General features: G+C 38.5%; 1 protein-coding gene across 1 annotated transcript in view; it reads left to right on the forward strand.

Annotated features, from left to right (window-relative positions):
- The window catches only part of RECK (reversion inducing cysteine rich protein with kazal motifs), an 85,660-nt gene that overhangs the window by 32,584 nt on the left and 25,777 nt on the right, over positions 1-27,299 (forward strand). The window contains exons 7-16 of the mRNA XM_030294138.2: positions 449-482; positions 2,885-3,082; positions 4,979-5,246; positions 7,462-7,641; positions 13,380-13,592; positions 15,259-15,395; positions 17,581-17,721; positions 19,136-19,324; positions 22,109-22,231; positions 24,760-24,931. Coding sequence (XP_030149998.1) covers positions 449-482; positions 2,885-3,082; positions 4,979-5,246; positions 7,462-7,641; positions 13,380-13,592; positions 15,259-15,395; positions 17,581-17,721; positions 19,136-19,324; positions 22,109-22,231; positions 24,760-24,931 — 1,655 coding nt within the window. The remainder of the gene's footprint in view (positions 1-448; positions 483-2,884; positions 3,083-4,978; positions 5,247-7,461; positions 7,642-13,379; positions 13,593-15,258; positions 15,396-17,580; positions 17,722-19,135; positions 19,325-22,108; positions 22,232-24,759; positions 24,932-27,299) is intronic.

A 27,299-nucleotide genomic window follows, 5' to 3' on the forward strand; every position in this document is an offset into this window, starting at 1 on the left:
TGATTCTAGTGCATGGCCATGTTTGAGAACAATTAGGGATGCTCTCTAAGCACGTTTCAACTCTAAAATGCAGCAGTTACATGAAATCTCTGTTTCCCTAAATACCTTTTATTATATTATCTTCTGGGAGCCCTTTTATATACTGCAAGAGATAATTGAGATTAATACATTGTAGGTTACCCCCACATACACAGGTACAGCTTTACATAAACATGGTTTGCTATAACATGATCAGCTTATGGCTCAGGATGAGGATCTTGACCCCCAGTATGTGTTAGATGGTGGTTTCTTTTTTCACCAGGATGCCATCTCAGTTTCTTCATCCTCAGCTTTGGATTTGGAGAAGAATTAAATAGTTTGATATTCTGATTTCCATGTAACCATAAAGTGGAATAAAATTAGAAATTCTGCATGGTGGTTAATTTGTTTGTTTTTCTTTAATTTGCAGAATGCTCTTTTCAGTTGCATTAGCAGAAATGAAAGTAAGTATTTTGTCAATGGTTATATGAGCAGTCCAAGGAGCAAAACACAGTTTACAGAATACGATTTAGCTGTTATAAATATTGCCAAGACCTGGCATTATGATGTGGGCTGTTAGTAAGCTGCCTAAAAGCCCATCAGGGTTCTCATAGGCTCTTTCCTCTAGGGTGTCCAGGCCATTCATGAATTATGACAATTGCCATGTCTTAAATGCAGATTTACAAAGCAGATACTGCTGTTAGATGGGAATATCATGCTCTCCTTGAATAAATAGGATTACTTACAGAAATTAAGCATTCCCAGGTCATACAATGTAGCACTTGCTGAAGGCTTCCTCTCAGTTCACTCAGCAGATGTTTACTGACTGCTTGCTCTGTGCAGACATACATGCACGTGAGGACACAATCTGTGCACAAAAAAAAACTCTAGAACATGGAGGATATGGGATAGTGGCACTGATAAAATTGCTGCATGAGTTTAGAGGAAGGAGGGATCACATCCTGCCGGGGTTTAAAAAAATATTTTTTTTATGTTTATTTACCTTTGAGACAGAGTGCCAGCGGAGGTAGGGTAGAGAGAGGGGGGGACACAATCCGAAGCAGGCTCCAGGCTCTGAGCTGTCAGCACAGAGCCCGACGCGGGGCTCAAACGAGCCAAGCCATGAGATCATGACCCGAGCCGAAATCAGCCGCCCAACCGACTGAGCCACCCAGGCACCCCCTGCCAGGGTTTTAGAGGTGGCTTCATGGAGTTGGTAGCTGAGCTGGGCCTTGAAGGATGGACAAGATATGAACAGTGCAGATGGGGAGAAGGGCATCACAGGTAAAGGGAGTAGTGAGAGCAGTTACAGCTGGGAAAACACAGCTGAGGAACAGAAGAGTTGTTTGGATTAGTTTGGCAGTTTGGTTTATCAAAGTATAATAAGAAACGTTAGCTGGCTGCACTTTATCTTCTAACCCTCGCAAACTAGGGTTAATTCACAGTTTCCCAGATAGTGTCGCACATAATCTTTGTCCTCCCACACTAGTGAGGAAGCCAGCCTCATGGAGGAATCAGAAGATGGGCATCCTTGGCTTATTCTCACTTATCTCTTCTGTCCTCAGTATTCCCCCATCCCTCAGTTTATCCTCACTAAGGTTAACAGTGATAAATGTAGCCATTAATTATTCTTTGTGTTGAAATCGAACAGTTCAGCAGTGAGCACAGTAAGTAGTAATTACAAGTTAAAAACAGGTGGCACAGTAATTATGAAACTGTTTCCTGGTGCAGGAAACCAAGGCCTATCCTGCCATCAGTTCAGTCCTAGTTTAATTTGTGTATAGTTTTATCATTGTCATTATTTCTGGAAGTTGCTTGGATTCCCTGCTCATTCCCTGGTCTGTGGGATTCACCAGAAACCTGATTCTCGTTCCTCCACGACCTCTAATAATTATCAGAGATTTCCTACCTGCCTTTCTCTTACCTGTTTTCCTGCCATATCTCCATCTTGGTTCCCTTAAGCCCTCCACAGACCCCCTAACCTCTCCTGTGAGGGTCTTTTTTTCTTCTCCAGTTTAAATCCCACATCTGTACCCCTAGCCACGCATCCAGCTCTCCCCAGATACCTGAGATGGTTCCTCCTCGATTTCTAAAAATACATAAATCCATAAATGTATTTCAAATGCGGGGTTTACTTTTCAGTATTAAAGCAGCTCACATCAGTTGTGAGGTAAAGACTGTTTCAACTTAGGCATGTCCTTGGAGATGTTCAAATGGAACAGAACTTTTGAGATTTCTTTCAAGATATACAGTTATATAACTGTCAAATTTATGAAATGAGCCTGATATCTCTTAGTTTTTACTCGTCCTATTTTATAAACCCCCCCGGAGGGGTCTTGTTTTATTTTGGCTTTGTTTGCCTTGCTTTGTTTATAAATCTCCACAAGTCTAACATGAAAAGAAATTGTGCCCGCGGTTCTCAGCATGGGCAGTATTAGCATTTTTGGAAACAGTTTTGGCACTGTGAGAATGCCCTGTACATTGCAGAGTAAACAGCCCTGGTCCCCATGCACTAAATATTAGCAGTAGCTCCCCAAGTCATCATGAAAGCCAAAAATACTTCCACGTGTCTCCATAGTCTCCCACAGGGGTGTGCTGCTCCTGCCGAGACTCACTGGACTATATAGATTCTAAGTTGACAAATAAGACTTCCTTGTACCAGTGAGCACCTGAATGTCCTATTCCGAAATGTCTTATTTGGAGTATACTATTCTGAAAGTAGTGCTGATTTAAAGTAATTGTCTTCTGTGGCATGGTTTTATTCTCCAATTCAAAAAGTTGCGAATTGTTCTATCAATATTATGATGCTTTATTGTTACCAAATAGCTGTTTCCATTCCATCAACCTCTCCTTTTTTCCCCCTCAGTGGGCTCAGTTTGTTGCAGTTATGCAGGCCATCACACAAACTGCCGAGAATACTGTCAAGCCATCTTTCGAACAGACTCTTCTCCTGGCCCATCTCAGATCAAAGCAGTGGAAAACTATTGTGCCTCTATTAGTCCACAGTTAATACACTGTGTGAACAATTACACCCAATCTTATCCAATGAGGAACCCAACAGATAGTAAGTAAAATTGATATATTTCTCTTGTTTCAATCTTTGGTAAAATAATTTGTAAAAAGGAAGTAAATTCTTGTAGATATCTGTAGTCTCGGTCATTTGGGAAACACCAGACTTCCTTTGGTGTTTAGATTTGGCAGATTGGATATTATGGTCACAGCTGAAAGGTACCAAGAAAGATAGAGCTGTCAACGGTATGAGGAAGCAAGCACTCTTTGTTTCTGAGGATGGGAGAATTCATTGGTATGGATATTTTGATAGGAAATTGAGAATTTCAAATGACCATACCTTTTAATCTAGGAATCCCATTTCTTAGAATTTCTCCTTCAAGAAAACTCATAAATTTGCAAAAATGTATCTATGCACGTGAAAGATGTTTGCTACAACACTGATGGTAATGGAGAAAAATTAGAAATAACTCAAATACCCATCAATAGGGTATTGATTAAAATTGATGAAATAAATTATATATCTGTATAATAAAAATACTATGTAATCCAAATAAAGAAAAAAGTATGTTTATATAGAAAGTCCAAGACATAAAAAAAAGCAAGTTGTAGAACTAACTGTATAATATGGTTAGTTATATACCTATTCTACATTATGTGTTTTTGTGATGGTTGAATTTTTATGGTGAGCAGTTATTACTTTTATAATAAAAGCATCATAAAAATGAGAAGAAATCCTGATACTTTTGAAAATCAGGGCCTCCTAATGAACCTGCACCTTACGGGTCTTCAAAGTCTCAGCTTTGTACATCCTATAATCCATCTTCTTTATTTAGAGATGAACAAACTTTAAACAATTGACTAATTAACCAAACTGACAAAAGACAAGATTTATAAGCTGGATGCCAGTGTTTTGATTTATACTGGGATACTGAAAGACTTGTTTTTGTAAACTCAGAAGCAGTGCTATGTGCCCTGTAAGTCCAGCATCTAAAGGAGAGCTCTAAAGCTTATGACGTACTGTGGTGTGGCTGCATGGTGAATATCAGAGGATGAAGCATTTGCCACAAATGATCTTCATTCATTTTAAAGGCAGAGTAATAGAAATTGACATTTAGGCTATACAGAGGTGCTGCTGGAGCTAAGGTGGTAGCAGCTCAAAGTATAAATAAACAAACAAACAAAAACAAAAACAAAAACCAGCAAGATGTTTTAAGGGTAGAAGAACAACCATCTCAAATGTCTATACTGATACATAGGAAATGTGGAAAAGAAAGCTGTCCTGAATATGTTTCTTAAAAAGTCAAAGACACCTGAGAAAACTACTTCAAAGAACTCCTTCTGAAATCTGTAATCTGATTGGAAGTGCTTTTATTTTCTGATTCTTTGTAGAAAATTAAAAGCAGAAGGAAACTGACATTTTGTCACAGTTTGCTATTGTATTATTTAAATTACAACTTAGATTGATTAACTTGTATAGATATATAAGAGCTTTATATCCCAGAATGTCATGAAATATGGTGTTTGTGGTTTTTGCTATTGAAATTATTCCTCTCTCTCTCTGCCAAGAACGTAATCCCTTTTAGGCAGTTGTTTCTAGGATGAAATAATTCCAGTTTAACGTATAGTACCTTTTCCAGGAACTTAAGATACTTTACATGTAAGGGCTTCTCAGGTGGAAGACGAGATGACCTTTCATTTATGTAGAATTGATGCCAAAGATCCCATGACTGGGACAGTGGTGAATTCTGGAAATAGATACCTAGTCCACGTAGGTATCTATTTGCTATGCTGCAAAGTAATGGAGAGAAAATTTGGTAGGCCCTGTGTACTGCAGATATTGACATGTGATTGAGTGGTATTGTTTCCAGTACACCACCATGTTCTTCTGTTCTGAGCAGTGTGTGACATAAAATCAGCTAATTAAGCCACATGTATCCTGAAAACGTAGGTTTATATTGCTGTGACAGAGCTGAAGACCATGCTTGCCAAAATGCCTGCAAGAGAATTCTGATGTCTAAGAAAACAGAAATGGAGATTGTTGATGGCCTCATCGAGGGTTGTAAAACTCAGCCTTTGCCTCAGGATCCTCTTTGGCAGTGTTTTCTTGAAAGCTCACAATCTGTTCACCCTGGAGTCACTCTACATCCTCCTCCCTCTACGGGCCTTGATGGGGCTAAATTGCATTGTTGTTCTAAAGCAAACACTTCAACATGTAGGTCAGTATCTCATTTTCCTTTATTAAAACCAGTAGAAAATAGCATTTTAATTCGTGATTTTAAGTGCTAGCAAATGTATGTTATATTCTCGCAGGAGTTGAGAAGATATAAACTCTTTCATCAGGAGTTGAGAAGATATAAACTCAGGAGTTGAGAAGATACAAACTCTTCCATCTAGCAAATATTTATTGAGTGTTGTTTATAGAAAACATTGTTTTTGAACATCAAGTGCTAAAAGAACTGTGTTTGGGGGTATAGAGGATTAGCATTGGCAGGATAATAAATATTTAAAGATGGTGCAATTTGGATTCTACCCTGAAGGCTATCATTAAGTAAGCTTACAGTTTAGAAGATGTTTTGATCTGACGTCTAAAGCATATTTCTCTTTGTTAAATTATGAAACTTTGAACATTAACCAACCTTTTGCATATATTGGTGAATGATCTGGATTGGCACTCATACACAAAGGTAGATAGCAGTGTATTAGCATTCATTTGGATGATACACTTAGGGATAAAAAATTAACACAAATATAAGATGGAAGAAACAATCTAGAGACAAGAATAAATGGAGATTACTAAGGTCGTGGTAGAACACCAGTGAAAATAGAAGTTTGCTTTATAGGGAGATTTTAGGTGAAAAAGAAGTATATATTACTAGAACATCCTGAAATTAATATCATCTACCAGGAATGAAACAGTCTTTTCTGTGGTTTCTAAATGGAATGGACCTTTAGCAAAAATTGTGCCTAGAGTAGCTCATCAAACTTTACCAAAAATATTTAAAAAAACTGGAAAATATCCAAAGAAAATTAACAGAAGATCTTAAAGAGAAGTTAATTTGGTCCTGTAATTAAGGAAATTGGATTGCATTAATAAATATATTTATGAGAGGGATGCTGAGTAATTCTTTGAATGTCTTTAAAAGAGTTTATGCCCTAAAGCCATTGGAGATTGGAATCTCTGTGTTATCCTAGTAGAACTTCACTGAAAAACACTTTGCCCTGCCTTACCTTGATGTAAGGTTTTGTGGTTTATTTCCATCTTATTTCCTCTTCGTGAAACATTATGATTGTATCACCTTATGATGTCAGTTTATGACATCTTATGGTGTCAGTTTGTGTAATTCTTGCTTATATATAGAAAACTAATTCTGCGATGTTATTAAACAGTCTGTCCAAGGTCATAGAGAAAGTTAAGGGCTAGAGAAAGGACTGGTTCCCAGCTCAAAGTACCTAATATAACTTGATCCCACCTTCTTTATCTCTATGATGTATAAGCTCCATTGAGAGCAGGGACCCGTCTCTCTTATTTACCACTGAATATCCAGTGCCTTGAACAGGGTCTAACACAAAATAGGCACTCAGTAAAAATCAGTAGAATGAATGAACAAACTTATAAAAGTAAAGACATCCTCCTCAAAGGTTTAATAATGAGAGTCAAATAAAATGTGGTAGGAGTGGAGAATTTTTACTTATGACTTTGTATTTTGGTAGTATTAAATTTTATATTATGTTTTTTTACATTTTTATTACATTTATAAATTTTAAAAATAAAACTAATTTGAAGGCACTTGAGAAATGGTACTGATATTATTTTAGTTATATGCATGTAGTCAAGTTGCTTTGTAATCACCAAGTACTACAAATAAGATTGTCATGTATTAACTACAATAGTATATAGAAGCTTTGGAATTCATAAGCCTTTACATGTAGACTATCTGGGTGTATCTTAAGGAAGATAAATGACTTTGGGATCATTTTTCAGGGAGAAACTAGTGAACCCTAAGTCTGTAAAGCTTCTTAGGTCTGAGGACCTTGTCACAGTTTTACTACACAGTTTTACTTTATTTATAGGAAGTAAATAAATATAAATATAGGGGAATCTATCTTTGTGGAGGAAAAACTGTATGCCTTATCTTACGTGAAAGGTAAAAGAGGGATCAGAAATGGAAGAGATAATTGTGCCAAGAATAAAGATGTACAAATATAATTAAACATTACCTTTAGCACTGAGCTTTGTAGCAACCATGGCATAAAGGAAAGAGATGGGTAATAAAAGAAGGCTAACATTTTCATGGAAAAGTTCTGCTTATGGCTCTAAATTCTAGGGGATAAATTTTAGTCTTTTGGTTTTTGTACTTTTTTCTTGTTCATATTCTAAACTATGTATTCACTTGGCTCACCTGTGTTTCTATATTTGTGCCTTTGTTTTAGAGAACTGTGCACTAAACTTTATAGCATGAGCTGGGGCAATACACAGAGTTGGCAAGAGTTTGATCGCTTTTGTGAATACAATCCAGTGGAAGTGTCCATGTTGACCTGTTTAGCAGATGTCCGGGAACCTTGCCAGTTGGGCTGTAGAAATCTTACTTACTGTACTAATTTTAACAACAGGTAGGAGCAAATTATTATATATGGAATAGAAGTATTTTATCATTAATTATCTTGTTTTTAAGTAATTGAAAAGACCACTTTACTCTCATTTTTACTCGGATGCTAAGTTAAAAGGAAGTAGCATTTCTTTATTTCATCTTTAAATGCTATATAACCCATCTGATACATCACCTGTAAGAAAGGAAGCACTTCAAGACTAGACTAGACTAGAGATACTTAAAGCATCTAGAGTTCAAAGAATCTTCTCTGCCTTCAGTCTACCAATCTTACCCACTCCCTTCTACTACAGAACCAGTAGAAGCAATTTATTGCAGAATAAATCACTGTGAGCAATTTGGCCATCCAAATGCCCTCTTGTGAACAGTTTACTTTGAAGGACCTCCAGGGTGGTTGGTCTCACTCAGTGAATTCCCTATTTCATGCAAAAATGTTTTCTTACCTACTTATATTTTCTTGGGTATCAAGTATGGTCAGAAAAACAAGGGCCCAAAACTGAATGGCTGAACAAGCAGTGAAGAAAACAAAAAGGCATCCAAAAGCCTAGAGAACACCATATCAGAGAAGCCAGAGAGAGTTTCTAAACAAGAGGGGGCTGGTTCTGTGAGCTGCAGCCTGGAGATGAGGAGGGCAAAGAGGAAAAAGTCAATCATTTGGGCCAGAAGAAGGTTCAAACTAACACAAATCCCATTCTTTTAAAAGTATTCAGAATATTATTTTGAATAAGAAAATTGAGATATCTTTACAGCCAGTAATAGAGTGTTAGCCAATAAGGACTTGGCTTAGAGATTGAGGAAATTTGAAATCTATGAAATGTTTAAATTTAAAGTTAGACACATAGTTCTAGCTTGTGGGGATAGTGGAGTAGTTTGTATCAGACTAATACTTCTACAAGTACCAATTGTGAGCTCTGTACAAAATATTAAAAAACTATTGTTTTGAAGTCATTAGAGAAGGACCAAAAGCAGGAGGGGTAGAAACCACACTGCATGAGAGCCACATATCCAGTTTTCCCTTCATGGGCACACTCTGTCTCCTTGCCTGGCATAAAGAGTTCATGCAAAAAGCAGCAGTCTTGGGCAGAGGAGTTGGAGATCAGAGCTTGGGACTGCTGGGAGTAGAAAACCCCAGAAAGGTGGGAACCACAAAAGGAGATGCCCCAAAATCTCCAAACAAACTCTCCTTAAATCCTTGAATTTAACAAAGTCACAGGATACAAGGTTAACATACAAAAGCCAATTATAGGGGCGCTTGGTGGCTCAGTCAGTTGAATGTCCGACTTCACCTCAGGTCATGATCTCGCAGTTTGTGGGTTCCAGCCCTGCGTCAGGCTCTGTGCTGACAGCGCAGAGCCTGGAGCCTGCTGCAGATCCTCTGTCCCCCTCTCTCCCTGCCCCTCCCCTACTCGCTCTCTCTCAAAAATAAACATTTAAGAAAAAAAAAGCCAATTGTATTCCTGTATGTTAACAACAAACAACTGGAAAATGAAATTTATTTTAAAAATACAAATTTATACAATTGCGTCAAAAAACATGAAATACTTAGGATAAATTTGACAAAAAAATATGTAGGAACTATACATTGAAAACCAGAAAACTTTGCAGAAAGAAATTAAAGACAGTAAATAAACGGAGAGAGCTACCATGTTCATGGATTAGAATCCTCAATATTGTTGTTAATTCTCCTGAAACTGACCTCTAGATTCAGTGCAATCCCAATCAAAATTCCAACAGGCTTTTTTTTTTTTAATTTTTTAAGTATTTTTTTTAACGTTTATTTATGTTTGAGAGAGAGACAGAGTGCTAGCAGGGGAGAAGCAGAAAGAGAGAGAGACACAGAATCTGAGGCAGGCTCCAGGCTCTGAGCTGTTAGCACAGAGCCTGACATGGGGCTCATACTTGTGAACCGAAACATCATGACCTGAGGCGATGTCAGATGCTTAACCGACTGAGCCACCCAGGTGCCCCCCAAGAGGCTTTTTAAAATAGAAATTTCCGGGCTAATTCTGAAATTCAAATGAAAATACGAAGGACCTAGATTAGCTAAAAGAAGTTTCAAAAAAATAACAGATTTGGAGAACTTATAGTACCTGACTTCAAGACTTATTATAAAGCAACAAAAATTAAAGCAATGTAAATTGGCATAAGTTTGGGCAAATAGATCAGTAGGACAAAACAGAGAATCAAGAATAGACTCACACACAGTAAATTGATTTTCAACAAAGGCAGCCAGGCAATTCAATGCAAAGAGAAACATCTCTTCAACAAACAATGCTGGAACAGTTGAATATGTTTATGAAAAAAAAAGAACCTCAACCTCTATCTCACACTGTACACAAAAATTAATTTAAGATGGGGTCATAGAATACAACATAAAAGCTGAAAATACAAAGTTTCTAAAAGAAAACATAGGAGATTATTTTAACAATCTGGCTGCAGGCAAAGATTTTATAGACAGGAGACAAAATATACCAATTATAAAAGAAAAAAATTAATGAGTTAAGGTTCAACTGTAAACACTTGTTCACCAAAACACACCATTTAAAATTTGAAAAGGCAAGCCACAATCTGAGAGAAGATATTCAGTGTATCACATGTACACACTCACACACATTTGACAAAGGACTTGTAACCAAAATATATAAATAACTCCTACAACCTCATAATAAAAAATCAAATAACCCAATCTGAAAAATGGGCAAAAAAATGTCAAGGGTCTTTCAGCAAAAAAGACATCAAAATAGCCATTTAAGTATATGAAAAAGTTCTTTGTCACTGTTTATGCAAAATGCAAATTAAAACCTCAGTGAGATGCCTCCTCATACCCACTAGAATAGCTAAAATTAAAAGATTAACAGTTGGGGCACCTGGGTGGCAGTTAAGTGTCTGACTTCAGCTCAGGTCATGATCTCACAGTTTGTGAGTTTGAGCCCTGGGTCGGGCTCTGCCCTGTCAGCTTGGAGCCTGGAGCCTGCTTTGGATTGTGTCTCCCTTTCTCTTTGCCCCTACCCCGCTCTCTCGTTCTCTCGCTCTCTCTCAAAAATAAATAAACATTAAAAAAAAGGGGTTTTTTTGAGTGACAATATGTGAAGCAGGTGGAGCTCTCATACTTCCCTGCTTGGAGTATAAAGATGGTTTAAGACCTTTGAAGAGTTTCCTTGCAGTGTCAAGTCCATGACCCAGCAATCCCATTCTAAAGCATTTACCCAAGAGACATGAAAATCTAATTCCAAAAAAGACTTATATAGCAACCTTATTCATAAGAACCCAGAATTTGGGGAAAAATAAATAAAATGTACATCAGGAAGGGAATGAAAACACATGGTGTATCCGAACAATGGAATAGTATACAGCAAGGGAAAAGGCCAAACTACTGATAAACCCCAAAATATGGATGAGTCTTATGTTGAATAAAAAAAGCCCAATACAAAATAAAGACTTTATAATTCCATATATATGAAATCCAAGAATAGGTAAAAATAATCTATGAGGATAAAGATCAGAAAGTTATTGCCTTTGGAAGAGGAAATTGGCTGGAGGTGGGCATAAGGGAACTCTATGAGGTGATAGAAATATTCTATATCTTGTTTGGGGCTTTGATTACAGGGGTGAATACAATTTTCAAAACTTACTGAACTCTCAAGATCTGTGCATTATATTCTTTGTAACTTCTATCCCAATAAAATATTTTAGCTAAATAAAATAAATATTTAAATTTTTAAAATTTTGCTCATCAAAAGACACCAATAAGAAGATGAAAAGGCAGGGGCGCCACAGTTGCTCAGTTGGTTAAGCATCTGACTTTGGCTCATGTCATGATATTGTGGTTTGTGAGGTCAAGCCCTGCATCGGGCTCTGTGCTGGTGGTGCAGACCCTGCTTGGGATCCTCTCTCTTTCTCTCTCTCTGCCCCTTCCCCACTTGCATGCTCTCTCGCTCTCTCTCAAAATAAATAAATAAACTTAAAAAAAAAATTTTACAAAAAGAAAATGAAAAGGCCAACCACAAACTGGAAGAAAGTATTTGTAATACATATATTTGAAGCAGGACTTATATCCAGAATATATTAAGAACTCTTATAACTCAATAGTGAAAAGACAACTTTTTCTAAAAAGGGCAAGTAGCTGGAAAGACACTTCACAGAAGAAGATACCTGAATGGCCAGGAAGTGCATGAAAAGGTGTTTGACGTGACTGGTCATCAGCAAAATGCAATTTTTAAAACTGCATCTACAACTAAAAAGACTGACAAGCATGTAAAGCGGCTGGAACTTTCATATGTTGTGGCTTAAAGTCTAAAATGGTGTGACCACTTTGGAAAATAGTTTGGCAGTTTCTTAGAAAGTTATGACCCCAAATGCTCTTCGTTAGGCATGAAGAGACATGAAAACTGGAAACAAAACTTTTTGTCTATAAACAGGTGAATTAATAAACGAGGATTTCTCAAAGTGTGGTCCATGGTCCCCAAACCCCATGGGATCAAAACTATTTTTATAATAACACTAAGCTGTGATCTGCTTTTTTCACTCTTGTTCTCACAAGAGTGAACAGTGGAGTTTCCCCAGTGCTGCAAGACACATGATGTAATTGGGGCGCCTGGATGGCTCAGTCGGTTAAGTGACCAACTCTTAATTTCAGCACAGGACGTGATCTCACAGTTCATGAGTTCAAGCCCCACATCAGGCTCAGCACTGACGGCGTGGAGCCTGCTTGGGATTCTCTCTCTCCTTCTCTCTGTCCCTCCCATATTCTCTCTCTCCCTCCCAAAAATAAATAAGTAAACTTAAAAAAAAAAAAGAGACATGTGATGTAACAACAGATTGAGGTCAAGAAAAGATATGAAAATCCAGCAGTCTTCTATTAAGCCATATATTAAAGAGATTTTCAAAGCTGTGAAATAGTCCTATTCTTCTCACTAAATTTAGTTTTGCTTTGAAAAATATAGTTATGTTTCACAAAAACATTATTTCTTACATGTAATGGGCTTATCCTTTTAAATGAATTAAGAACTACGAATCAAAAGATCTGTTTTGATTTATAATGTCATAGATATTGGTGATTGTAACCCACATAAACAAAAGCTTTTTGAGAATGCAGTAATTTTAAGAGTGTAAATGGGTCCTGAGATCGAAAGTTTGAGAACTACTAGGATAAACAAATTGTGGTACATTTATTAACGGAATGCTACTCAACAGTAAAAGGAAACAACAACTTATGATATACATAACAAAGGTAAATCTAAAAAAATTGTTCAGCCAAAGACACCAGACCCAAAAGAGCATATACAATATGTTTCATTTATATATAAAGTTCTAGATAAGTATGAATGGAGGTGGCCTCTGGGGTATAGTCAGTGGGGAGGGCATTGACTAGACAGTGACACAAGGGAGCTTTCTGACATGATGGAAATGCTTTTTTTTTTTTGTCTTTTTATAAATTATACCTCAGTTTTTAAAACCTGGACTCATTATTTTGTAATATGAAAGAAATGATACAGTCTAGAGATGATAGTCCCATACAGAGTGTTTAAGTTTTTAACTTTTGTTAAAAAGGAAAGATGCAGTCAAAATCTTAATGTGTCTACATTGAATCTCCATACATGCAAAGCTGATATCCTTTGATACGTCATAGGTACGTTCTTTAAAAAAATCAGGTTTTCCTGATGCATTAGTATGTCAGGATTTTACCCATATCTTCTCTCTAGAAAATAATTGTCTCTCGATTCTGGCCTTTTTGCTTTTCAGGCCAACAGAACTTTTTAGGAGTTGTAATGCTCAGTCAGATCAAGGAGCCATGAATGACATGAAGCTGTGGGAGAAAGGAAGCATAAAGATGCCGTTTATCAACATACCTGTTCTTGACATTAAGAAGTGCCAGCCAGAAATGTGGAAAGCAGTAGCTTGTTCACTGCAGATTAAACCTTGTCATAGGAAATCCCGGGGAAGTATTATCTGCAAGTAAGTTTCTCATAATAATGACTCTCCAGTCCTGGTTCAGACCATGATCTGAACCACAGCCTATCTTTAGAGTTTTCCCTCCTACCACTTCGTTTGCCCATCACCCCACATGTCAAGTGCTTTCCTACTTTTTCCTCCTCTGCTTGAATTACTCTTCCATCTCCACTTGCCCACTGCCTGTGTTTCTTAGCTCCTCTCAAATGCCCATCATTCCCGTGGAACCTTCCCATATTTCACCAGCTAATAGTAATTTATCCTTACTACAAATTTTTATAGACCTTTATCTGAACTTTTCTTATGCAATTTAGTTCCAGAAACTTTAGTGAATACCTTCAATACACAATTCTATTTTTATATTTTATTTTGTATACTTGTCTTTTTTTTAATGTTTATTTTTTAAGAGAGAGAGATAGAATGAGAGTGGGGGAGGTGCAGAGAGAGAGGGAGACACAGAATCTGAAGCACGCTCCAAGGCCTCTGTCAGCTGTCAGCAAAGAGCCGGACATAGGGTTTGAACTCACCTACCGCAAGATCATGACCTGAGCCAAAGTCAGACGCTTAACCAACTGAGCTACCCAGCCGCCCCTATACTTGTCTTATATTTAGTTAGACTTTGCTCTCCTTGAGTTTATTCTTCTTTGTGCCTCCTTTTTCTTGTCTCCTCTTTCCTCTTTTTCTCCTCTTCAGTGATTAACATAATCCTGACACACAATAGGTGCTCCATAAATGTTTGATGAGTGAAGGAATTAGTGAATGTAGTCATCGAGGCCTGTTTCTAGTAAACATTTTGTGAATGGTTTGCTTAGGAGATCTAGGATGAAGTAAAGAGGAAAGCTGCTATACTGAGTGAAACCAAAAGTATTGGCCACATAGTAATCTATGCCAGCTGATCTTCAATCATCTATTTTTCCAAAAAACTTTCCTAAAGACCAGGTTAATGTCCACCCCCTAAGATGTTGGTGTGCGTCTTGGTGCTCCTTGGAACTTGATGACTGATTGAAGATTATTTCAACCTTAAACAGAATCCAGATCAATTCTCTGGCATGACCTGGGGATCACCTGAGTAAGGGGGAAAGTGAGGGGTAACTTAGGCAACAAGCTAGAGGCAGCCAGTGGGAAATTTATAGACTCTTAGTATGGAAAATTTATAGAAAAGGAATCAAATCCCTTTGGAGGACTGAGAAAATTTTAAAGTAGTGTACTTCCAGTTGTTACAGGCCAAACACCTTAATGTTGATAACTAAAAATATATTTAAAAAGAGAAAGGGAGAGAAGGAGGAAGGGAGGGAGGAAAAAGCAAGCAAGCCTAAGGTCCTAAAAGAAAGGATGGATGATTTTGCAAAAAGCCTAGTTTAATTTCCTTTCAAAGAAGGGACAAGTCACATCAATACTAGTAACTGTATGAGTGTAAAATTTGAGGAAGGCCTTTGATCTCAGATAAGAGAAAGCTACGGATGCTTTGATACTATAATACATTACTTACTACTATGCAACCTCAGGTCTTCTATGACTCCTGTTTTCTTTTGCCATTACTTTGATCTAACCAATTGTGAAACATTGTTATGAAAACTCACCTTCTGGAAAGCTTCAGAAACAGGATTGATGTTGATTAGACAATATGAGGAGGTTCTTGAACCCCAAATTTGTGTATATTTTTCTTTTTAAGATCAGATTGTGTGGAGATTCTCAAGAAATGTGGGGACCAGAACAAATTCCCCGAGGACCACACAGCTGAAAGTATTTGTGAGCTTCTGTCACCTACAGATGACCTAGAGAATTGTATACCTTTGGATACATACCTCAGTAAGTACTTTGTTTTTTTAGATTTCAAATACTCCTCCCTTCCATCTCTGCCCTTCATGTTTGCTTTGGATGAACATCTGTCTGTTGAGAACATCTGTCTGTTGATACTATCTCAATGGCAGACTCTTATCTTATTTGCTTGGCCTTTTTGGCCTGAAAAGAATTGTCATCTTAAAATATATAGGCACAAGTGATTATCTTATCAGTCTGAGGAAGTCATAAACTATTATCAATCAGGAATTCTAAGTAGTGAATTTGGAGCCAGCATTCTTAGATATGGGGCCAGCTCCATATCATTGCTGTCTCCTTGCCATGATTTGTCCAGGAAGTGAAATTTCCCCAGGGAATCTTCAGCTTTTTGTCATCAGAATATTAGTGGACCAGAGCCAGGCATTGGCTGAGACTGACCCACCAAATAGGGAGTAAGAAATGATGGTCTGGGTTAGTACATAAAGGTGGAACTTTGTCTATGCCGAGATACTCCTGCCAAGAGCCAAGCCAAGAGCTAGAAGAATAAGTTCGTATCTCATTGAGGGGTCCTGGAGCTGAGCTTCTTGGCAGGAGGTGACCATGTGTCGTGGAAACCAGAGGGATGATGAGTAGAACCCATAAACACACCAAATGTGATAGTCAGGGTAAGGAAAGTGTCTGTGCTGCCACCAGGGGGCATTCGTGCCCCGAGCTGGCTGGAAAGGCAGACTTGGATCCAGCTCCTAATTTTTTTGTTTTCCTGTGTCAGATAGGACTAAGTTCTACCGCAAATAACAGAAAAACAGGTAGAAGTAAAAGAAAACCCAGAAATAAATAGTCCAGGGCTGTTATAGTGGCTCCACCATCCAGAGTCCAGGCTCTTTTGCTTTCCGTGCCTTCGTTAGTGCTTGGTTTCCATCATCAAGGTTACTTCAGGTACTTTATCCTCACAACATGACTCCTGGAACTCTAGCCACCATATCCTAGTGTAAGGGAAAACCACCCTCGCTGTAAGGGAAACTGAGAAAGATGATCTTTTTAGCTGTGGGCCCATTGTCATGCTAAGCAGAACTGGAATTCTATTATTAGTGAGCAGGAAGAAAAGAGTATCCAAATCTGTTAGATTTGCAGCTAATGATATCAGCCACACTTTCCTGAAGCCAATAAACTATGTCCCTCAGCCTTCGTGACCAGGATAGCAAAAAAGAGAGCCTTGGCTAGAATCTAGACCTCTGTGACTTCGAACAGATCACTTCTTTCAGCCTCAGCTTTGCTGTTTATAAAAGGATTGGGCTGGATGTGATGAACTCCAAGAACCCTGATACCTTCATTAGCTAACAGTCTGAGTCTGGCCTAAAATCAAGTAAGCAAAACTAATACCTCCACAAGCCTAGACCTTATTAGAGCAGTGAAATATATGTGCAGAAGGAAAAAGGTTAAAGAAGTGGGTTTTTTTTTTTTAATTTTAGTACTCTCTTTAAATATTACATGAGACTCTTCCTTAGTCATTATTTCACAAGTTAACAAATATAGTCATGGTACAGCATCTATCTTACCATGGTGAGTTATTATAGTGTACGGTAAAATGTGCCAAGTTATTCCTCTTAGGCATAAGCACCTGTTTGAACACCTTACCCAAACTATACCAGTCATTTTCCATCCCTTTATACAACTTACTACCTATCAGTAGGTACCTTTTTTATTTATACGCACAAAAACACATGTGCACAAGTGTTTAGAATCTTGTCCAGCATATTGTAGGTACCCAATAAATAAACAAGTGAATGAATGTGTGTATGTTTATGCTAAATTCACAAATTATGGGGCGCCTGGGTGGCTCAGTCGGTTAAGCTTCCGACTTCAGCTCACGTCACGATTTCATGGTCCTTGAGTTCGAGCCCCGCGTCAGGCTCTGTGCTGACAGCTCAGAGCCTGGAGCCTGTTTCAGATTCTGTGTCTCCCTCTCTCTGACCCTCCCCCGTTCATGCTCTGTCTCTCTCTGTCTCAAAAATAAATAAACGTTAAAAAAAAAATTTTTTTTTAAATAAATTCACAAATTATCAGAGAATCTGTGTGTTTTAATAGTTTATTAGAATCAGACCTCACTTTATGCTCATGAGCTCTCCATTTATTAAAGTCATAATTAATTCAGATAATTTACACACCTCTGTTACCTTTTGGGGTTGGTTAAACTGATCTGTGTTTGGTTTTTCAGGGCCTAGTACTTTGGGTAACATTATAGAAGAGGTCACTCATCCCTGCAACCCAAATCCTTGCCCTGCTAATGAGCTCTGTGAGGTAAACCGGAAGGGGTGTCCATCTGGAGATCCCTGTCTTCCATACTCTTGTGTTCAAGGTAAGAGGTAGATGGGTGTGAGTGTAGGGTGGGTATGGATTTGTGCTGCTGGTGTTTCTGTATAGGCATTATCTTTGGAGTGAGGTTGCAATTGACTTTATTTTCAAAATTATGTTTTTCTATAACATTTGAGGTTTTCCCAATAAACACGTTAGTTACATAGGCAGGAGAAGACAAATACAAATGTAATTTTCAATTATCATTTAGATTGTGAACTGACTCTCATGAGTTATAGGGTTCTTGGAAACAAAAGAATAAAAAACCTTGAGCCAGTTTTTATAAATTCTCTGCCATGTTGTAACATTTGAGAAAATGTACTGCGCGTTGTGATTTTGTCTTTGCTTTGCTTTAGTTATAAGGAGAAATGGCATACTCATTGGGATGTACAGTTATCTCTGTAAAGCTTAATGTTTTATTGAGATGCATATGATTTTTTTAAGTTTATTTATTTATTTTGAAGGGGGAGAGGCAGAGAGAGGGAGGGAGAGAACCCCAAGCAGGCTCTGCACTGTCAGCACAGAGCCTAATGTAGGGTTCAATCTTGCAAACCCGTGAGATCATGACCTGAGCCGAGATCAAGAGTGGGACACTTAACCAACTGAGCCACCCAGGTGCCCCAAGATGCATATGATTTTAAGACTGATTTTTTTTTTTTTTTGAAATGCAGGAGGCCTCTTGAATAAAAAATGTTTATCCTATAGAATAATTTTGATAGTCTTTATCTCTATGGGCATCCCTTTAGAGTACAGTCGTGGCAATATTTTGTTGCCTTTTATCTATTTCCCAATTGAAAATGTTTATCATGTTAAAATCACCATTTAAAAATTTCTGTGAAGTTGAAAGGAATAGAATATTGAATTAAAAAAGCCTGATGTCTCAAAGGATCATCTATAATATTTGTGTAATACCAGAATATATCAGTAATACAGTCATGATAAATCTTGTTAAAATTGGAAATGTATGGGCTTCCTTAAGCCCAATCAAGTATTCAACTTTTCATTGACTTTAAGGTATGCTGGTATTCCATCGCTAAAAGTTTTCCTGACCAAGAAGAATATTCTAAAAATATTGTACATTTCCATAGTCCATTCTTAAAGTATCTGTGATTTTTAAGTATCTTTGATGAGCCCAAAGCAATAAAAAAGTACATATCTTATGGCATTTTTGTACTGAACTATAGCTACCTGTGGAGTATAGGTCCTTAATCAGCACCTTCTCATGGAACATGGAATTTTTCATTTGAGAGGATATGTTTTGGTCAGTAAACCAAACCAATTCTTTAACTTGTGGAATTTCTATTACATAATCTTTAATAGCCACACAATACCTATAAGACTTGTGTAAAGTATATGTAATATCATAAAACATGACATTGAACAATGCCATCTCTCTCAGCTAATTTTTGTTTGTATAGGTTGCAAATTGGGAGAAGCCTCTGATTTCATCGTCCGTCAAGGGACACTAATCCAGGTGCCATCATCTGCAGGGGAAGTTGGTTGTTACAAAATTTGCTCGTGTGGACAAAGTGGACTCTTGGAAAACTGTATGGAGATGCACTGTATAGATCTCCAGAAGTCATGTATTGTTGGAGGAAAAAGAAAAAGTGAGTCTTGGACTGTATTTATTTGCTTTTTGTTTTTAATATGAGATTATTTATCTTAATTTTGTAGGATGGACATTGGATAGATTCCCACCAAAGAGTAAGGTCTACACATCAGATCTCCAGGGCAGTATTTTTCAAACTGTACTCTATAGGACACTAGGACTTCTAAGGAACCCTCTTAGGAGCTTCCTCACGAAGAGACTAATGACTAATAATAATTAATTAGTACTTACTGAGCTTTTAGTTGTGTGCCAAGCACTATGCTAAGTCTTGGCCTGTGTTATCTCATGTGAGCCTCCCAATTGCTCTTTGATTTCAGTACTCTTATGAAGAAGCTGATGCTCAGAGAGATCACGCAGCTAGTCAGTGACGAAACAGAATTCAGTCCCAGGCCTATCTGACTCCAGAGCCCGTGTACTCCACAGGCAAGGACACAGGTGTGCTCCTTCTCCTCAAGTGTGTGTCTTTAACGGAAGTAAAAGTCAGAGTTTGATGTCATGGAAAGTGAACTGGAGGATGGAAACTACACTGTTGACTAAGCATTGGGAGAGAGCACATTATGAAGTGCCACCCTTTTATATACATACAATGGAATATTACTCAGCCATCAAAAAGATTGGAGTCTTTCCATTTGCAATGATGGGGATGGAACTAGAGCATATTATGCTGTGAAATAAGCCAATCAGAGAAAGAAATACCATGAGGTCATTCATATGTGGAATTTTAGAAACCAAAGAGATGAACATAGGGGAAGGAAAAATAAAATAAAAACAGAGAGAGACAAACCATAAGAGACTCTTAACAATAGAGAACAAACTGAGGGTTGCTGGAGGGAGATGGGTGGGAGGTGGGCTAAATGGGTGATGGGCATTAAGGAGGGCACTTGTTGTGGCAAACACTGGGTGTTATATGTAAGTGATGAGTCACTAAATTCTACTCCTGAAACAAACACTACACTGTATGTTAACTAACTTGAATTTAAGTAAAATCTTGGGGGTACCTGGGTAGCTCAGCCATAAGTGTCCAACTCTTTTTTTTTTTTATGTTTATTTATTTTTGAGAGAGAGAGAGACAGAGCACAAGTGGGGGAGGGGCAGAGACAGAGAGGGAAACACAGAATCCGCAACAGGTTCCAGGCTCTGAGCTGTCAGCACAGAGCCCAATGCAGGGCTAGAACTCGGGAACGATGAGATCATAACCCTAGCCGAAGTTGGATGCTTAACCGCCTGAGCCACCCAGGTGCCCCTTAAGTGTCCAACTCTCGATTCGGCTCAGGTCCTGACCTCACAGTCATGAGATCCAGCCCTCATTGGGCTCCACACTGGGCGTGGAGACTGCTTAAGATTCTCTCTCTCCTCTGTCTCCCTCCTCATCTGCCCCTCCCTAACACTTGCTCCAAATAAATAAATAAAGTCTTGGAAGGAAAAAAAAAAAACACCCTTTGATGCCCTCTCTAAAAGTCTGAGGGTCTTGCTTTCTCACTGCTACTTTAACCATCTTTTGCTTATAGCCCTAACGACTGATATATGACCTTAAAAATTGTGGGGAAAAAAAATGCTACTTTTGAGAATGTACTCCCCCACAGCTGTTCACTCTGCTACCCTCATCCCTATCTCCACCTCCATCCCCATCGATCAGAGTAGTTCAGCTTTTATATAACTCCTGGTTTTACTCTTCTGCGTGAGATCTTATTAGAAAGAAGGGTGCTTTTGGCTAAAAAGGGACTGCAAGTGTCTGCCCTAGAACAAGTCAGGTATTCTTTTTTTTTAACTTTATTTTTTTGAGAGAGAGAGAGAGTGAGTGGGGTAGGGGCAGAAAGAAAGGGAGAATGAGAATCCCAAGCAGACTCTATGTTGTCAGCACAGAGCCTGACTTGGACTCGATCTCACAAACCATGAGATCGTGACCTGAGCCAAGATCAAGAGTTGGACACTTAATCGACCCAGGCACCCCCAAGTATTCATTTTTTAATCCATATTCTACTTAGCCAAAGTGTAGGGTAGGTACCTTGTATCACAGAATATTTCTGAGGGTAAACATTCCTTCCATAGATTTCCACTGATTAAATGCATATTTTTTACAGAAGAACATACTAGTGCCTTTTGGGGCTAAAATCGCATGAGGGACTGAGGTCATACCGTACATGATCAGATGAGGGAGAATGTGATCCACAGAAGGGAGCAAACCAAGTGGTGCTCTTCAAGGACCCAGTCACTCCTGCCAGGGCATCAGGAGAGTCTTTGATTCAAAGATGGCATCAGGGCTGGTTTGGGAAAGTTGAGCAAATTTCCAGAAGGAGGAGAGGACCATTCGAGGCAGAAGGGACAGCCAAAAGCATTCTCAGAGAATAGGGAGCCGTCTAGTTAGACTAGCACATTAGGGGTTTGGAGGGATATGGTGGGAGTTAAATATTAAAATATAAATATTACAGATTTAACTCCCCTGTTTGTATATTCAGAAGTGATCTTTCAAGAATTTGTTTTAAATTTTTATTTAGGGGCGCCTGGGTGGCTCAGTCAGTTAAGCGGTCGACTTCGGCTCAGGTCATGATCTCACAGTCCGTGAGTTCGAGCCCCGCGTCGGGCTCTGTGCTGACAGCTCAGAGCCTGGAGCCTGTTTCATATTCTGTGTCTCCCTCTCTCTGACCCTCACCGGTTCATGCTCTGTCTCTCTCTGTCTCAAAAATAAATGTTAAAAAAAAAAATTTTAACTATTACATTTTTAATTTATGATTTATTTATAAATGCATGAAATAGATCAACATTTTATGTCTCTTTTTCTCAGGTCATGGGACATCCTTTAACATTGACTGCAATATCTGTTCTTGTTTTGCTGGCAATTTGGTGTGTTCTACCCGCCTGTGCCTCAGTGAGCACAGTTCAGAAGATGACCGTCGCACCTTCACAGGTAACCATGGTCACCCAGAACCTATCCCCAGCAGCCATCATCTCTTTGTACCCGTTTCCCTTCAAGGCAGCTTTGATGGTCTTGCCATAACCACAGATGTACCTAGTAAGATAAATACATAATCCGAGAGCAAGGTACTTTTCCTCTCTGGATCTGTTTCCTCCTCTATGAACTGAAGGCATTAAACTAAATGTTTTGTTTTTTTTTTTTTTTTTTTTTTCAACGTTTATTTATTTTTGGGACAGAGAGAGACAGAGCATGAACGGGGGAGGGGCAGAGAGAGAGGGAGACACAGAATCGGAAACAGGCTCCAGGCTCTGAGCCATCAGCCCAGAGCCCGACGCGGGGCTCGAACTCACGGACCGCGAGATCGTGACCTGGCTGAAGTCGGACGCTTAACCGACTGCGCCACCCAGGCGCCCCTAAACTAAATGTTTTCTTAGGACCCTTCCAGCTCTAATATTCTTGAATTCTATGAGTCAAAATGAACAGGGTCCGTGATTGGGATGGTTTTGGTTAAATGGGACTTTTCTACTTGCCAAAATACCTCATCTCCCCCTACCATTGTGTGTGTGTGTGTGTGTGTGTGTGTGTGTGTGTTTTACTGCTAATTTTTTAAAATTAGTTAATTTGTTTATTGTTTAATTTACATTCAAGTTAGTTGGCACATGATGCAACGATGATTTCAGGAGTAATGCCTCTACCATTATGTTATAAAATGTCCATGTATTTTCTAAGTTTATTTCTGTTCTAATGTTTTTCTCATAACCTTCTTCCCTGAACTGCCTTAGCTTACTGGTTCATTAGGTAGAGACCCCTATAAAGCTATAGGTAGAAAAAGAAGAATCCTCCTTCCAATGTAGTGTATAAAATCTAGAATTATGGCATGCCTGGGTGGCTCAGTCGGTTGAGCGTCTGACTTCAGCTCAGGTCACCATCTCACGCTCTGTGAGTTGGAGCCCCATGTTGGGCTCTGTGCTGACAGCTCAGAGCCTGGAGCCTGCTTCAGATTCTGTGTCTCCCTTTCTCTCTGCCCCTCCCCTGTTCATGCTCTGTCTCTCTGTCTCAAAAATAAATAAAAACATTAAAAAAAATTTTCTTTTTAATCTAGAATTTAGATGTTTGAAGTCTGGCTTAGGGGATTTCTGGAATGTCAAATGGTAATTAATACCGAAAACAAGACAAAGAAAGATTGTAAACTCTTCATGTAGGCTCCTTCCACTCTCATCTCATTAGGGAAGAGGAAGAACAAGAAAGTAACTTGCAAATTATTGTAATTTTGAGACTTAAGCATTTTTATGAATGTCTTGTTGGGCTGGGACAATATGTGAGTCCCAAGAAATGTGGTACACTTTGTGGCCAGTAAAGTCTCCTTAGAATCTGCTAGCTAAACAGTCACTAACTTAATTTACTCCAGAACATGAGGGACTGTGCACTACAGGGAAAAGGGTCCTGCTAGTTGTAAAGTTCATCTTCCAAAAACATTTAGATATAAATAAGTAAGTAGTCTTCTGTGTAAGTCTTTAGTTCACTCTTCATTCCCACATGGTTTTATGGTCTCTCTAAGCAGAATGAACTGCTCTCATCAAAGCAGAGCAGATAGAGGATAATAATAAGAATAACAATGATGACAATAAAGCATCAAGATTGACACTCAAGGTGGAGAGAGGGTGGGGTGGAGTTAGTCCTGCCTTTACTTCCCCAGCAGCCTGCTGTTCACTTCTTACTTCTGATTTCCTTTTTATTTCCAGTGGGCTGGAGGTACAAGGTTGGCAAATCCCTAATCTATCCTCCTCCCACCCCACTCCATGTGTAACTAAGTTCAGGGAAAGAAGAATCAACTTGCTGCTGCAATGGCATGAAATGGGGTAAAGGAGGCTACCTGGTTTCTCTTTACCTGGAATCAAAGGTATTCCAGATCTGGAGAAAAGCATCTACCAATAGATACCCAGAGACTGTGCTGTTGCTGTTAACAACTATAGCTGTCTCTCAGGAAAAAAGCATCGCTTCTCAGTAGCCTTTTTACTTACTGGAGCATAATCCCAGCAGCATAAAGCATAGGAATGTTAAGAAGGTACTATTCTTGATTGATTACTCATAAAAATTTTTAAGTCTCAAAATTTAAGTAATTTCCCAAGTTACCTTCCTGTTCTTTTGGTATTACCCTTTAACATTCCAGAGATCCCGCAAGCCATACTTTATACATACTTTATACATACTAAATTGAGAGGAGCATTCTTTACTTCTCCTACCTATAGCTTTTTTTATATGGGTTTCTACCCCTGGGATCAAGGCCAGGAAACCCTCAATTAGGTGGTAATAAATGAAACAAAGGAAAGCCATTATGCAGACAAATGGCTTTTTAGAGCCTCACCACCTGTAAAAACACTGTCAGGGATTGGAGTGATGCTTTTTTCCTGACTCAATTCACAATTCTGTTTTAACTTGAGATCTCCATGTTAATTAGGAAATATGAGGGGCAAGGGAATGTACAAGTGCCCATCAGTGAGTCTGTATCCTCTCCACAGGCCTGCCCTGTAACTGTGCAGATCAGTTTGTCCCCGTGTGTGGGCAGAATGGACGCACTTACCCCAGCGCCTGCATTGCTCGCTGTGTGGGCCTCCAAGACCATCAGTTTGAGTTTGGATCGTGCATCTCAAAGGATCCATGTAATCCTAATCCCTGCCCTAAAAACCAAAGGTAAGCTAAATGGCTCCTTATCTTTTTCTTTTTTTTTTTTGTAAGTTTTTATTTTAATCCCGCAGTGCTCATCACCTATTTTACCCATCCCCACCCACCCACCTCCCCTCTGATAACCATCAGTTTGTTCTCTATAATTAAGAGTCTGTTTCTTGGTTTGTGTGTGTGTCTCTCTCTCTTTTCCCTTCCTTGTTTGTTTTGTTTCTTAAATTCCACATCTGAGTGAAATCATACAGTATTTGTTTCTCTCCAACTGACTTATTTCACTTATTTAGCATTGTACTCTCTATCTCCATCCATGTTGTTGCAAATGGCAAGATTTTATTCTCTTTTATGGCTGAGTAATATTCCATTGTATATGTATACCACCTCTTTATCCATTCATCACTTGATGGACATTGGACTGCTTCCATAGTTTGCCTATCGTAAATAATGCTGCTATAAACATAGAGGTACATGTATCCCTTTGAATTAGTGTTTTTATATTTTTTGGGTAAATACCCAGGAGTGCAATTGCTGGATCATAGGGTAGTTCTATTTTTGAAGAACTTCCATATTGTTTTCCAGAGTAACTGCACCAGTTTGCATTCCCACCAACAGTGCAAGAGGGTTCCTTTTTCTCTGCATGCTCACCAACACCTGTTGTTTCTTGTGTTGTGGTTTTAGCCATTCTGATAGGTGTGAGATGATATCTCAGTGTAGCTTTGATTTGCATTTCCCTGATGATAAGTGATGAGCATCTTTTCATATAGATTGGCCATCTGTACGTCTTATTTAGAGAAATGTCTGTTCATGTCTTTTGCTCATTTTTTAATTGGATTATTTGCTTTTTGGGGGGTGTTGACTTTTATAATTTCTTTATGTATTTTAGATACTAACCCTTTAGTCAGATATGTCATTTGCAAAAACCTTCTCCCACCATGTAGATTCCCTTTTAATTTTGTTGATTGTTTCCTTTGCTGTGCTGAAGCTTTTTATTTTGATGTAGTCCCACTAGTTTATTTTTGTTTTTATTTCCCTTGCCTCAGGGGACCCATCTAGAAAAAAGTTGCTATGGCCAACATCAGAGAAATTACAGCCTGTGCTCTCTTCTAGGATTTTTATGGTTTCAGGTTTCATATTTAAGTCTCTAATCCATTTTGAATTTAGTTTTGTGTATGGTGTAAGAAATGGTCCAGTGTCTTCCTCTGGCACGCTGTCTAGTTTCCCCAAAACCATTTATTGAAGAGACTATCTTTTTCCCACTGGATATTCTTTCCTGCATTGTCAAAGATTAATTGACCGTATAATTGTGGGTTCATTTCTAGATATTCTATTCTGTTCAGTTGATCTATGTGTCTATTGTTGTGCCAGTACTATACGGTTTTGATTACTACAGCTTTGTAAAATAACGTGAAGTCTAGAATTATAATGCCTGTGGCTTGGCTTGGCTTTTTCAAGATTGTTTTGGCTATTCGGGGTCCTTTGTGGTTCCAAACAAATTTTAAGATTATTTGTTCTAGTTCTGTGAAAAATGCTATTGGTATTTTGACAGAGACTACATTAAATGTGTAGGTTGCCTTGGGTGATACAGACATTTAAACAATATTTGTTCTTCCAATCCATGAGCATGGAATGTCTTTCCATTTCTTTGTGTCATCTTTAATTTCATGCATCAGTGTTTTATGGTTTTTTTTTTTAATTTTTTTTTCAACGTTTATTTATTTTTGGGACAGAGAGAGACAGAGCATGAACGGGGGAGGGGCAGAGAGAGAGGGAGACACAGAATCGGAAACAGGCTCCAGGCTCTGAGCCATCAGCCCAGAGCCTGACGCGGGGCTCGAACTCACGGACCGCGAGATCGTGACCTGGCTGAAGTCGGACGCTCAACCGACTGCGCCACCCAGGCGCCCCAATGTTTTATGGTTTTTAGAGTACAGGTCTTTCACCCCTTTGGTTAGGTTTATTCATAGGTATCTTATTATTTTTGGTGCAATTGTAAATGGAATTGTTTCCTTAATTGCTCTTTGTGCTGCTTCATTATTGGTGTATAGAATTGCAACAGATATCTGTAAATTGATTTTATGTCTTGTGACTTAACTGAATTCATTTATCAGTTCTAGCAGTTTGTTGGTGGAGTTCTTTGGGTCTTCTATATATAGTGTCATGTCTTCTGCAAATAGTGAAAGTCTTAACTTCTTACTTACTGATTTGAATGCCTTTTATTTCTTTTTGTTGTGTGATTGCTGTGGCTAGGACTTCTAGTACTATGTTGAATAAAAGTAGTGAGAGTAAACATCCTTGTCTTGTTCCTGACCTTAGGGAAAAGGCTCTCAGTTGATCCCCATTGAGGAGGATGTTAGCTGTCAGTTTTGCATATACGATCTTT

Source organism: Lynx canadensis, chromosome D4 (genome assembly GCF_007474595.2).
Source record: "Lynx canadensis isolate LIC74 chromosome D4, mLynCan4.pri.v2, whole genome shotgun sequence".
Classification (NCBI taxonomy): Eukaryota; Metazoa; Chordata; class Mammalia; order Carnivora; family Felidae; genus Lynx; species Lynx canadensis.